Below are 12,058 nucleotides of genomic sequence, written 5' to 3'. Positions count from 1 at the left end.
CTACTTCACCACCATGATCTCCTCACTATCCAACAACCCCAAGAAACTTTTTGACACCTTTCACTCCCTCCTCAGGCCAAAAGCACAAGCCCCTATCACAGACATTTGCGCTGATGACCTGGCCTCCCACTTTATAGAGAAAATAGACAATATCCGTCAGGAAATCCGCTCCCAATCACCAAGTTCAGTGACTCCCATCCCTCCCTGCATTTCCCCTGGCTCACTCTCCACATTTGCTCCCATCACAGAAGAAGAAGTCTCCAGGCTCCTCTCCTCTTCTCGTCCAACTACATGCACAACCGACCCCATTCCCTCACATCTCCTCCAGTCTCTCTCCCCAGTCGTCACAACTCACCTAACTACAATCTTTAATCTCTCCCTCTCCTCTGGCATTTTCCCCTCCTCCTTCAAACACTCTATCATTACTCCATTACTAAAGAAACCCACCCTTGACCCATCCTGCACAAACAACTACAGACCAGTCTCCAATCTCCCCTTCATCTCTAAACTCTTGGAGCGCCTGATATACTCACGCCTTACCCGTTACCTCTCCACTCACTCCCTCCTAGACCCTTCACAGTCCGGTTTCCGCCCCCTACATTCGACAGAAACTGCACTCATCAAAGTGACCAATGACCTTCTGACAGCAAAACGTAATGGTGACCATTCTCTGCTCATTCTTCTCGACCTTTCTGCAGCTTTCGACACTGTTGACCATCCTCTCCTACTCTCTAGGCTCCAGTCACTAGGCATTAAGGACACTGCTCTTTCCTGGTTCTCCTCCTATCTTTCCGACCGCTCCTTCAGTGTTCTGTTTTCTGGCTCCACTTCATCTCCTCTTCCTCTCACTGTTGGGGTACCTCAGGGCTCAGTCCTTGGCCCCCTTCTCTTCTCTCTCTATACAGCCCCAATTGGACAGACCATCAGCAGATTTGGCTTTCAGTACCATCTTTATGCTGATGACACACAACTGTACACATCATCCCCTGACCTTACCTCCGCTGTACTACAGAACGCCACTGACTGTCTGTCTGCAGTCTCCAACATCATGTCTGCTCTCTATCTGAAACTCAACCTCTCCAAAACTGAACTTCTTCTGCTCCCACCATCTACTAACCTCCCTAAATCTGACATTTCCCTCTCTGTGGGTGGCACCATAATAACACCCCGACAGCAGGTGCGCTGTCTGGGTGTTATGTTCGACTCCGATCTCTCCTTCACCTCCCATATACAATCTCTTGCCCGCTCATGCCGCTTACACCTAAAGAACATCTCTAGAATCCGCCCTTTTCTCACCATGGAAACAACAAAAACTCTCACTGTCGCCCTGATCCACTCCCGCCTAGACTACTGTAATGCTCTATTAATTGGCCTCCCTCTCACTCGACTCTCCCCTCTCCAGTCTATCCTTAATGCAGCAGCCAGGGTTGTCCATCTGGCTAATCGTTTCTCAGACGCGTCCGCTCTTCGCCGGTCGTTACACTGGCTGCCAATTCATTACAGGGTACAATTCAAAGTACTTGTTCTCACCCACAAAGCTCTCCACAGTGCGGCACCCCCTTACATCTCCTCCCTCATTTCTGTCTATCGGCCTAACCGACCGCTGCGCTCTGCAAATGACTTTCGACTAACCTCTGCCCTAATCCGTACCTCCCACTCCCGACTCCAAGACTTCTCCCGTGCTGCGCCAATCCTCTGGAATGCTCTACCCCAAAATATTAGGACCATCCACAATTTGCATAGTTTTAGGCGCTCGCTCAAAACACATTTGTTCAGAGCGGCCTATCACATTCAGTAATCAAAGTCATGTTTGTGTGTGTGTAGCCCATTCACTATCTCCATCTAACCCCCACCCCCTGAAGATGGCTGGACCGTCATTGTAAATACATCATTGTAAATACAAACCTGTGCTTTGTATCCCCCCCACCTCATTGTAGATTGTAAGCTCCACGAGCAGGGTCGTCTTATTTCGCTTTAATTATTGTATTGTTAACGTTGTTACTTATGACTGTTGTGTTTGAAACTGTTCAACTGTAAAGCGCTGCGGAACATGTTGGCGCTATATAAATAAAGATTATTATTATTATTATTATTATCTGATCCTGAGCTGCAAAAAAAGACCAGAAGTCCCAGGATGGGGGCAATCAAGGGGGGGTGTATGCGGTATACATTGGGGTCCTGACATCTTTAGATGGCGCTCAGATAATACCAATGAGGGACACTCGGACACGTTTCTGACGTTAACCGTGGCTGATGCGTACGTTGGATCCAGTGGCTGAGCATGCTGAGACCAGTAGTTCTTGCCTCCCGCGGACAAGCGGGACCAGAAGAGGCCACACAAGTCCATTCAAAGTTAAACTGGGGATAATCAGAAGCCATAACAGGAATATACAGTTTACCAGGATACACTTCATCAAACTTCAAACAATGGAGGAGACAGGAAGTGCGGCCACTCGTGAAATTGGCCATCGTTACTTTGTCAGCGACATAAGACTTTTTTTTTTTTTTGCAGAATGTCCTAAGGAATTATTTTCTTTCCTTTTTTTCTCATTCCACTCCTTCATAACCAGTTCAGCTCCCGTGAGCGGGCTTTTTGCAGGAGGATTATAAAATGGCACGATTGTGTGCCGTGCCAACCTCCAGCCCTGCTGCACGCTGCAGCCAGATACAAGGCGCAGCGTCCCGAACTCCCAACACGAAGCGCCGCCCCGGGTTATTGCCATGACAAAAAAAAAAAAAAAAAAAAAAAAGGGACATTCTCAGGAAGCTCCAAGGTTGCACCCTTCCACGTGGCTGCCATCTTCCCCATAGGCACAGAACAGTCACCTTTACAATTCCAGGATCCCAAAAGTAAGAGATGGTGACAGTGGTCCAAGAAAAGATTTTTTTTTTTTAATCCAAAATCCTTAGCAGTTTTTTCCATGCCTGGTGTCAAGATCAAGGGTCTCTTATGATGCCACCCAACGTCCTTCCTGTGGTGGCTTCAGTCGTCCCCAAGAGTTTCTCTATCAGGCTCCATTGCAGTGATGATGGACAGCTTTGGCTGGAGTATGATCATAACCATAGGGATTATAGATCCCACCGCGCGATGAATGAAAATCTGGCGACAGAAGAATTCACAAAATACATTGTTGCTGGATGTAATACATTAACAGCGTTCAGAATCCAGGCCCTAAGGGTTCACGCCACTGCCATGTCCAGCATCAATCATTCAGATGACGAGCAGACCGTCAGCGCTGCCCCCAGTCACGGCTGACACATTGTGCTGCCCGCCCCTCGACCACTAGGGGCACAAGTGGCATTTTTATGGAGCAAATAACCTGTACCACCACCAACAAGCATCTTAAGGCTGAAAGGACGCTTTATTGTAGTTTCTCAAAACCCGGGGGCTACTCCTATTAAAAAATTCCAGAAATGACCCCTGAAACAGTCACCTCCGACTGTACAAAGTCAGTTCCAATCTCTTATTTGGCCTCTGTGGGAGACAAAAAGGTCTTTAATGTGTTTTTTTTTTTATCATGGAAAGAACTTCCACTTTCTTCTGGTTAAAAACTGCTGATTATTTCACAGATTGTTCCATTACAGAATCCACGTCCCTGCTTCTCACCTAGTAACACCAGATAAACAGATGGAACACAATGCCCGAAAAAAAAAAAAAAAGAAATCCTCTGAATTAACAGCAAAGTGGAAATCCCATCCAAAATTGCCAAAATGGATCCTTCACCTCCAGTACAAAAAAAAAAAAACAAAAACACTACCAATAGAATGTGACAGTAGTAAAAACATGCTGGGAGTTGTAGTTGGGTCCATCGATAGAACGGTAATCGCTTCCTCCAAACTAATTCTGCGCAACCAGTTCATTGACTGATGTCTCACGCTGTGCCTGATGTCTCACGCTTTGCAGCAACACAGAAGGCAATAACTAAGTTGGTGCCAGCACTGGCATGAGGCTGGCACCCTAGGCAAAAAAGAGACATTACTTTCAACCAAATCTTAATTGATGGTAGATTCTTTGCACAGTCATTGACAAACAGAAGAAGCGCAATCCCAGAGTCACCACCTAATGTTCATCCACGACACATAAACGATAGGATCCAATCAAACATTAATAAATAAGCCCTGAGCAAATCAATATCCAAAGCCCAGCGGTTGGCACCTTGTCGCCATCTCCATATCTACCAGCATCCCACAATGTCAGTTTTATTTATCTAGTACAAGGTGAGCAGGGTGCCAGCCAGGTTCACGCAGGCGACTCGGCAGCGCCGGTGCCAGATGAAAATGGGCTTTTGTCCTGGCGGGCAGCCCATTCATTAAAAGCAACAGGCGCAGCCAGAGATTCAGTTTAACAGGTTCAGTACCAAGTAGACGCCATTCTCATCCGAACCCAAAAGGCTATTGTTGGGTAAAATAGGGTTTTTGCTATTAACGGAAAAAAAAACTTATATAAAAAGTGTAATAATAGTAACAGCAAAAAAAAAAGTAAAAAATAAAAAAAAGTAAAAAAAAAATATATTATAAAAAGTAAAAATAAAAAAGTAAAAAAATATATATATTTATAAAATAAAAATACTTAAATATAAAAAATATTTAGAAAATAAACTAGTACAAGTATCAGAAGTTGTTTTCTCCCAACTTACACATTAAGTGCGTCCAACCCATAATAATATCAAGCTGCTGCCTGGACATAGCATGGAAGCTGTCAGTGATCAGGAGAAGTCTGAATGGAAACTACACAGGACACAACTTCAAGTAAAAAAGCAAAAGTTACTCACCACAAGGCTTGAGAATCTCCATTGGGTATCTGGAGTAGGGAGGTGGGGGGGACTCTGGAAAGTAGAAAAAAAAAAGTATTGAGAAAATAAAGAAGGAGCCATGAGAAGGAAAAGACTGAGAGGAGATAGAGACTTGTGATAACAGGGACATTGTGTTTGTGTAAGCTCTGGGGGTTGGAGCTGGGGCAGCAGCAGCAGGCGGTGATTGCCTTGATTCTGGGAGGCTGATAAACATGAGACCGCCTGGCGCCAGGCTCGGTGCTATCTGCTCCTCTGGCTGCTGTCTGATCAGGGATCTCTAGTCCAACCCTGCAAGCCAGCAATGCCTGATAATCCCCAGCTCCTCACACAGAGGGGAGAGGAGACATTCTCCATGCCTGCTCCCAGCCCCCTCAGGGCACAGCACAGGGGGCATTTCTTGCTTTTCTTTCTTTTTTTGGACAGATCCTGGACCCTCAGTGTCAGGAGGACTCTCCTCTCTCTGCTTTACCTTCCCAGCCTGATACAATGTTGCACAAGTTCATGCAGTAAATAAACAAAGTAACAACTGCAGGATGTAAACAAATAAGCAGAAAAGCCATTAACCCTAGCTATGCCTAAAAGGGAAGGTGTGAGGAGAGAGAGGTACCATCTGTAATCATGCACAGGGCCTGGCAGAGATCAGGGGGCACCAGGAGGTTACCCTCCACATTCCTGGATGTCTAGGAAGCTTTTTACACTGCACCAGCCATAAATACCTCAGCCTCATAAACCCTGGAAGGCAGCGAGTGGGAGCTAGAGAGTTAACACTGGCCTGTAAAGCAGCATTACATTGTGTGATCAGAGCTCATAGACTCAGTGACTCCAGGGGGGAAAGAGAATAAACTCTGCACCCAACATCTGGGGAAGTGGTCACAGGTCTGGCCAACTTCCTAACACTGGCAGTGCCCACCATCTGCCCTAGAGCCCACCAGTAACCAGCATGCCAGGCTCAGGGAGCCATCCTTGGCCCAGACAGGAATACAGTCCTAAACCCAACAGAAGTGACAACAGGGTCAGACCCAGCAGAGGAGCAGACATCATGGTGATAATCCACAAGGACTGAGCTACCAGACTGACACACAGGAGTCAGGAGCAGTCTAGGGTGCAGGATAAGGGGGCTCTGTACAGGGTATAGGCTACAGAAAAAGACATGACACTATACAGAGGTCCTGCAGTCAATACATGAAAAGAGCAAATAGAGATGGGGGTTGTGTGCAATAGTGGGGTTCATTAGTAATTGGGGAGCAGAGGAAATTAAGCAATGCATATAGAAATTATATGGTCAGGTAACACTTGGAGTGAAGAAGGTAAAGCAACAAAGGGGTACAGACTAGGAAGAAGTGTTGGGGTACAGGATATGGGTATTATGGGGTTAATGGGAATGGGGTGCAGACTATAGAGAAGTGTTGGGGAGACAGGTAACAATACTGGGGGACTTGGTATGGAAACCGTGTCATGAAGATGGGTGCAGACAATCGGGAGAGGGGTTGGGGTGACAGGGAACAATGTCGGGGTATGTGAAGAAATCACAGATAATAGATGGGGCACATAGCTATAGGAGCATGTGATTTGGTGACAGAAAATGATGGGGTACATGAAGAGGTCAAAGGTAATGGGGTGCAGAATATATAAAGTAACAGTGGTACATGCAATAGGGACAAGTGTCGGGGTATATAAAGAGGTGACAATACATGGGGTGCAGACCTCTGGGCAGAGGTGTTGGGGTGACAGAATGGGTGCAGAGGTGAGGGGACAGGTAATGGATGGGTGCAGAGCTCTAGGCAGAGGTGTTGGGGTGACAGGATGGGTGCAGAGGAGAGGGGACAGGTAATGGATGGGTGCAGAGCTCTAGGCAGAGGTGTTGGGGTGACAGTGTGGGGTACAGGAGAGGGGACAGGTAATGGATGGGTGCAGAGGAGAGGGGACAGGTAATGGATGGGTGCAGAGCTGTGGGCAGAGGTGTTGGGGTGACAGTGTGAGGTGCAGAGGTGTTGGGGTGACAGTGTGGGGTACAGGAGAGGGGACAGGTAATGGATGGGTGCAGCGCTGTGGGCAGAGGTGTTGGGGTGACAGTGTGAGGTGCAGAGGTGATGGGGTGACAGTGTGGGGTGCAGGAGAGGGGACAGCACCCATGACAGCAGCCCCCCGGGACCCCGTACCTAGCTCGCACAGCCTGCTCAGGTGGTGCGGGTTGCAGCACACCAGCTCCGGGTTGTTCTTGCCATAGGACTCGCAGCAGCTGAGCCTCTTCACCTCGGCCGAGTGGCGGAGATCCGGCCACCTGAAGAGCCGGCAGAGCAGCAGCGGCAGGGAGAAGGGCTGCTGTCCCAGCCTGGAGTCCAGCTTGGCGGCGGGCAGCAGGAGGCAGGGGCTGCGGGCTCCCCCCTTGGACTCCACCGCCTGCAGCAGTCCCTCCAGCTGCCTCTCCTTCAGCCTCTTCAGCAGGGAGTGGGCGAGCGCCTTCAGTTCAGCCTCGGAGCCCCCCAGCTGCGCCTTGGACCCCTTGCCCGTCTTGCCCATGCAGCAGCCCCCGGCCCCATGCGCCCTGCTCTCCCCGTCTCCTTCCCCCGTCTCCCCGGGAGCAGCTCGGCTCCTCCAGAGTCGCCGGACGAGCACCGATCTTTTGGTCCTGAACATGCGGGACGAGAGCAAGGCTTCCCGGCTAAAAAACGTGCATGACGCCCGCAAATCATGAAGGATCCTGGATCCGAGGCCGGAGGACAGAGACAAGCAGCAGCCGCAGCAGCCCGGGGGGGACCGGGGATCCGAGCAGGAGCCAAGGCGCTCTGGAACATACGCCAGTCTTAGCGGGGGGCAGAGATCCTGCAGAGCGGAGGCAGATCCGTCACAGGGGGCGCCCACAGCATCGGTGCCCGCGGAGGAGCCCAGCACGCCCGGGCTGCGGCCACACAACCGGCGGGGGCGGCTCAGCCAGGGGTCCCGCGGCGTAGATCCAGGGACGCGATGTGACCGCAGGTCCGGGGACACAGCAGAAGCCCGGCGCGTCCTCCTCTGTAATCCACAAGAATCCAAGATCCGGCTGCTGCTCAGGAGGAGAGAGGAAAAATGCAGCAGAGACTCGTGTCCTCCTCCTCCTCAGGCTGCGGGGCCGGCCGGGCTGTGTGGTGGAGGTGTGGGGAGGGCGGAGGAGGAGGCTCGGGGAGGAGGAGGAGAGTCTGGGGACCCGTCACACTCACTGGATGGAGCCCACATCCTGCTGCTGTCACCGGCAGTCTCACCTGTCACTGGGGTGGCGCTGTCTCTTATTATTGCCCTCTGCAGGTGTCACTCTCCCCCGAGCTCTTCTTGTGCCGGTCTCTGTCCCCCCTCTGCCCAGTACTGCACTTATCGCTGTGTGCACACCTTGCGCTTTATCTCTTTTTCTTCCTCTGTATCTGAGGCTGCTGCTGCCCTCTGTCACCTGCTGTCAGGGAATGTGTCATGTCTTTATTTCTGAGCAGTCTCTCTGTACCGGGGCTGTCTCTTCCCTCTCCACTTTCCGGAGATGTCTCTGAATATACCAGGGCGCTCTCTCCTGCGTTGTCTCTCTGTTTCTGAGACTGTCTGCCAACCTCCCCACACTATTGGGCTGTCTCTCTGTCCTCTCATCTGAACAGGAAGATTTTTTACCACCTCTGTCATAAATTGTCCATTTTCGAGCTGTTCTGGTGTTTGAGGCTGTCACATCCCTCCCCTCTCTCTGAGGCTGTCACATCCCTCCCCTCTCTCTGAGGCTGTCTCTGCCCCCCCTCTCTCTGAGGCTGTCTCTGCCCCCCCTCTCTCTGAGGCTGTCTCTGCCCCCCCTCTCTGAGGCTGTCTCTGCCCCCTCCTCTCTCTCTGAGGCTGTCTCTGCCCCCTCCTCTCTCTCTGAGGCTGTCTCTTCCCTCCTCTCTCTCTGAGGCTGTCACATCCCCCCCTCTCTCTGAGGCTGTCTCTGCCCCCCTCTCTCTGAGGCTGTCTCTGCCCCCTCCTCTCTCTGAGGCTGTCTCTGCTCCCTCCTCTCTCTGAGGCTGTCTCTGCTCCCTCCTCTCTCTGAGGCTGTCTCTGCTCCCTCCTCTCTCTCTGAGGCTGTCACATCCCCCCCTCTCTCTGAGGCTGTCTCTGCCCCCCCTCTCTCTGAGGCTGTCTCTGCCCCCCCTCTCTCTGAGGCTGTCTCTGCCCCCCCTCTCTGAGGCTGTCTCTTCCCTCCTCTCTCTCTGAGGCTGTCACATCCCCCCCCCTCTCTGAGGCTGTCTCTGCCCCCCCTCTCTCTGAGGCTGTCTCTGCCCCCTCCTCTCTCTCTGAGGCTGTCTCTTCCCTCCTCTCTCTCTGAGGCTGTCACATCCCCCCCTCTCTCTGAGGCTGTCTCTGCCCCCTCCTCTCTCTCTGAGGCTGTCTCTTCCCTCCCCTCTCTCTGAGGCTGTCACATCCCTCCTCTCTCTGAGGCTGTCACATCCCTCCCCTCTCTCTGAGGCTGTCTCTGCCCCCCCTCTCTCTGAGGCTGTCTCTGCCCCCTCCTCTCTCTGAGGCTGTCTCTGCCCCCTCCTCTCTCTCTGAGGCTGTCTCTTCCCTCCTCTCTCTCTGAGGCTGTCTCTGCCCCCTCCTCTCTCTCTGAGGCTGTCTCTTCCCTCCCCTCTCTCTGAGGCTGTCACATCCCTCCTCTCTCTCTGAGGCTGTCACATCCCTCCCCTCTCTCTGAGGCTGTCTCTGCCCCCCCTCTCTCTGAGGCTGTCTCTGCCCCCCCTCTCTCTGAGGCTGTCTCTGCCCCCTCCTCTCTCTCTGAGGCTGTCACATCCCTCCTCTCTCTCTGAGGCTGTCTCTGCCCCCCCTCTCTCTGAGGCTGTCTCTGCCCCCCCCTCTCTGAGGCTGTCTCTTCCCTCCTCTCTCTCTGAGGCTGTCACATCCCCCCCCCTCTCTGAGGCTGTCTCTGCCCCCCCTCTCTCTGAGGCTGTCTCTGCCCCCTCCTCTCTCTCTGAGGCTGTCTCTTCCCTCCTCTCTCTCTGAGGCTGTCACATCCCCCCCTCTCTCTGAGGCTGTCTCTGCCCCCTCCTCTCTCTCTGAGGCTGTCTCTTCCCTCCCCTCTCTCTGAGGCTGTCACATCCCTCCTCTCTCTCTGAGGCTGTCACATCCCTCCCCTCTCTCTGAGGCTGTCTCTGCCCCCCCTCTCTCTGAGGCTGTCTCTGCCCCCTCCTCTCTCTGAGGCTGTCTCTGCCCCCTCCTCTCTCTCTGAGGCTGTCTCTTCCCTCCCCTCTCTCTGAGGCTGTCTCTGCCCCCTCCTCTCTCTCTGAGGCTGTCTCTTCCCTCCCCTCTCTCTGAGGCTGTCACATCCCTCCTCTCTCTCTGAGGCTGTCACATCCCTCCCCTCTCTCTGAGGCTGTCTCTGCCCCCCCTCTCTCTGAGGCTGTCTCTGTCCCCTCCTCTCTCTCTGAGGCTGTCACATCCCTCCTCTCTCTCTGAGGCTGTCTCTGCCCCCCTCTCTCTGAGGCTGTCATATCCCTCCTCTCTCTCTGAGGCTGTCTCTGCCCCCCTCTCTCTGAGGATGTCACATCCCTCCTCTCTCTCTGAGGCTGTCTCTGCCACCCCTCTCTCTGAGGCTGTCTCTTCCCCCCCCTCTCTGAGGCTGTCTCTGCCCCCCCCTCTCTGAGGCTGTCTCTGTCCCCTCCTCTCTCTCTGAGGCTGTCACATCCCTCCTCTCTCTCTGAGGCTGTCTCTGCCCCCCTCTCTCTGAGGCTGTCATATCCCTCCTCTCTCTCTGAGGCTGTCTCTGCCCCCCTCTCTCTGAGGCTGTCATATCCCTCCTCTCTCTCTGAGGCTGTCTCTGCCCCCCTCTCTCTGAGGCTGTCATATCCCTCCTCTCTCTCTGAGGCTGTCTCTGCCCCCCTCTCTCTGAGGCTGTCATATCCCTCCTCTCTCTCTGAGGCTGTCTCTGCCCCCCCCTCTCTGAGGCTGTCTCTGCCCCCCCCTCTCTGAGGCTGTCTCTGCCCCCTCCTCTCTCTCTGAGGCTGTCTCTGCCCCCTCCTCTCTCTCTGAGGCTGTCACATCCCTCCTCTCTCTCTGAGGCTGTCTCTGCCCCCCCTCTCTCTGCGGCTGTCTCTGCCCCCCCTCTCTCTGAGGCTGTCTCTGCCCCCCTCTCTCTGAGGCTGTCTCTGCCCCCCTCTCTCTGAGGCTGTCTCTGCCCCCCCTCTCTCTCTGAGGCTGTCTCTTCCCTCCTCTGTCTCTGAGGCTGTCTCTTCCCCCTCCCCTCTCTCTGGAGCTGTCTCTTCCCTCCCCTCTCTCTGTCTCCAGTGCTCAGTGGCTGGCTCCATCACGTGGGTGTCTAGACACTCTGTCGCTTTAAAAAAAAAAAAAGTGATTGTGTTGCACAAACAGCTCCAGTTACTAAAAGCTCCTTCATGTCACATATATAACAACAAGGGTGAAGAGTCCTGGACCTATAGGAGCAGCACAGGGGCAGGAGCTGCCCCCCCCCCCCGCCGGCAGCACAGGGGTTAATGCCCTACCCCTGGGATCACTGCCCTGGAAGCTGCTGACACTGGAGCCCCCCAGTTATTAACTATCAATGAGTTGTCAATGGGACGGAAGACTAAGGCTGTGTGCACACGCTGCGGATTGCTCTGCGGTTTTGCCCTGCGGTTTATCACCTCTACAATGGAGGAGATGGCAAACCGCAGCGGAATCCGCAGAAAGAATTGACATGTCCATTCTTTCTGCGGTTTAGAAACTGCAGGAAAACTGCGCGGAAAAATCTGCACCGTCTGCACTGGGGCTTTTAATATCCATAGGATATTATGCTACTGTACACCGCAGCAGAATCCGCAGCGTGTGCACACACCCTTACACTACGTGTCCAAATCACTGTCCGGCTACAGAAACGTAATTCCTATCTGTGACCCTTCTGTCCTCTGGGACAACAGATAGCAATAGCTTCCAAAAAAGGACACATCTCCGGCAAAGATTGAGAGACCACTGCAAAATGTTCAGTTTGTCTGATTTTTCTCTTTATATTTTTGAGTAAATTGCTCTTTTATTCTATAAACTACTGACATGTCTCCGAATTTCCAAGCAATACGTTTTGTATTTATTTTCAGAAAATGAGAAATGGTCAAAACAACAATAAAACCCAGAGCTTGCCGACCTCAAATAATGGTAAGAAACCAGTTCATAATCATTTAGAACCAACAATACTAATGTTTTACCTCAGGAAGAGTTCAGAAATCAATATTGTGTGGAATACCCATGATTGTTAGGATTCAGTGTTAGGTACCCGTAAACGTGGAGACCTTTGG

The 12,058-nt window shown here is 52.3% G+C and overlaps 1 protein-coding gene across 1 annotated transcript in view; it reads right to left on the bottom strand.

Moving 5' to 3' along the window:
• SMAD7 (SMAD family member 7) overlaps positions 1–8,404 on the bottom strand; it is a 33,218-nt gene extending 24,814 nt beyond the window's left edge. The window contains exons 1-2 of the mRNA XM_073584748.1: positions 6,953–8,404; positions 4,773–4,826 (exon numbers count right to left, since the gene is read on the bottom strand). Of these exons, the coding sequence (XP_073440849.1) occupies positions 4,773–4,826; positions 6,953–7,430 (532 nt within the window). The 5' untranslated portion in view covers positions 7,431–8,404. The remainder of the gene's footprint in view (positions 1–4,772; positions 4,827–6,952) is intronic.
• Between the last annotated feature and the right edge of the window lie 3,654 nt (positions 8,405–12,058).

Source organism: Dendrobates tinctorius, unplaced genomic scaffold (assembly GCF_039654945.1).
Source record: "Dendrobates tinctorius isolate UK_male_01 unplaced genomic scaffold, ASM3965494v1 ptg000085l, whole genome shotgun sequence".
Classification (NCBI taxonomy): domain Eukaryota; kingdom Metazoa; phylum Chordata; class Amphibia; order Anura; family Dendrobatidae; genus Dendrobates; species Dendrobates tinctorius.
The sequence above is the reverse complement of the archived record's forward strand: the minus strand, read 5'-3'. Positions and strand labels throughout refer to the sequence as shown.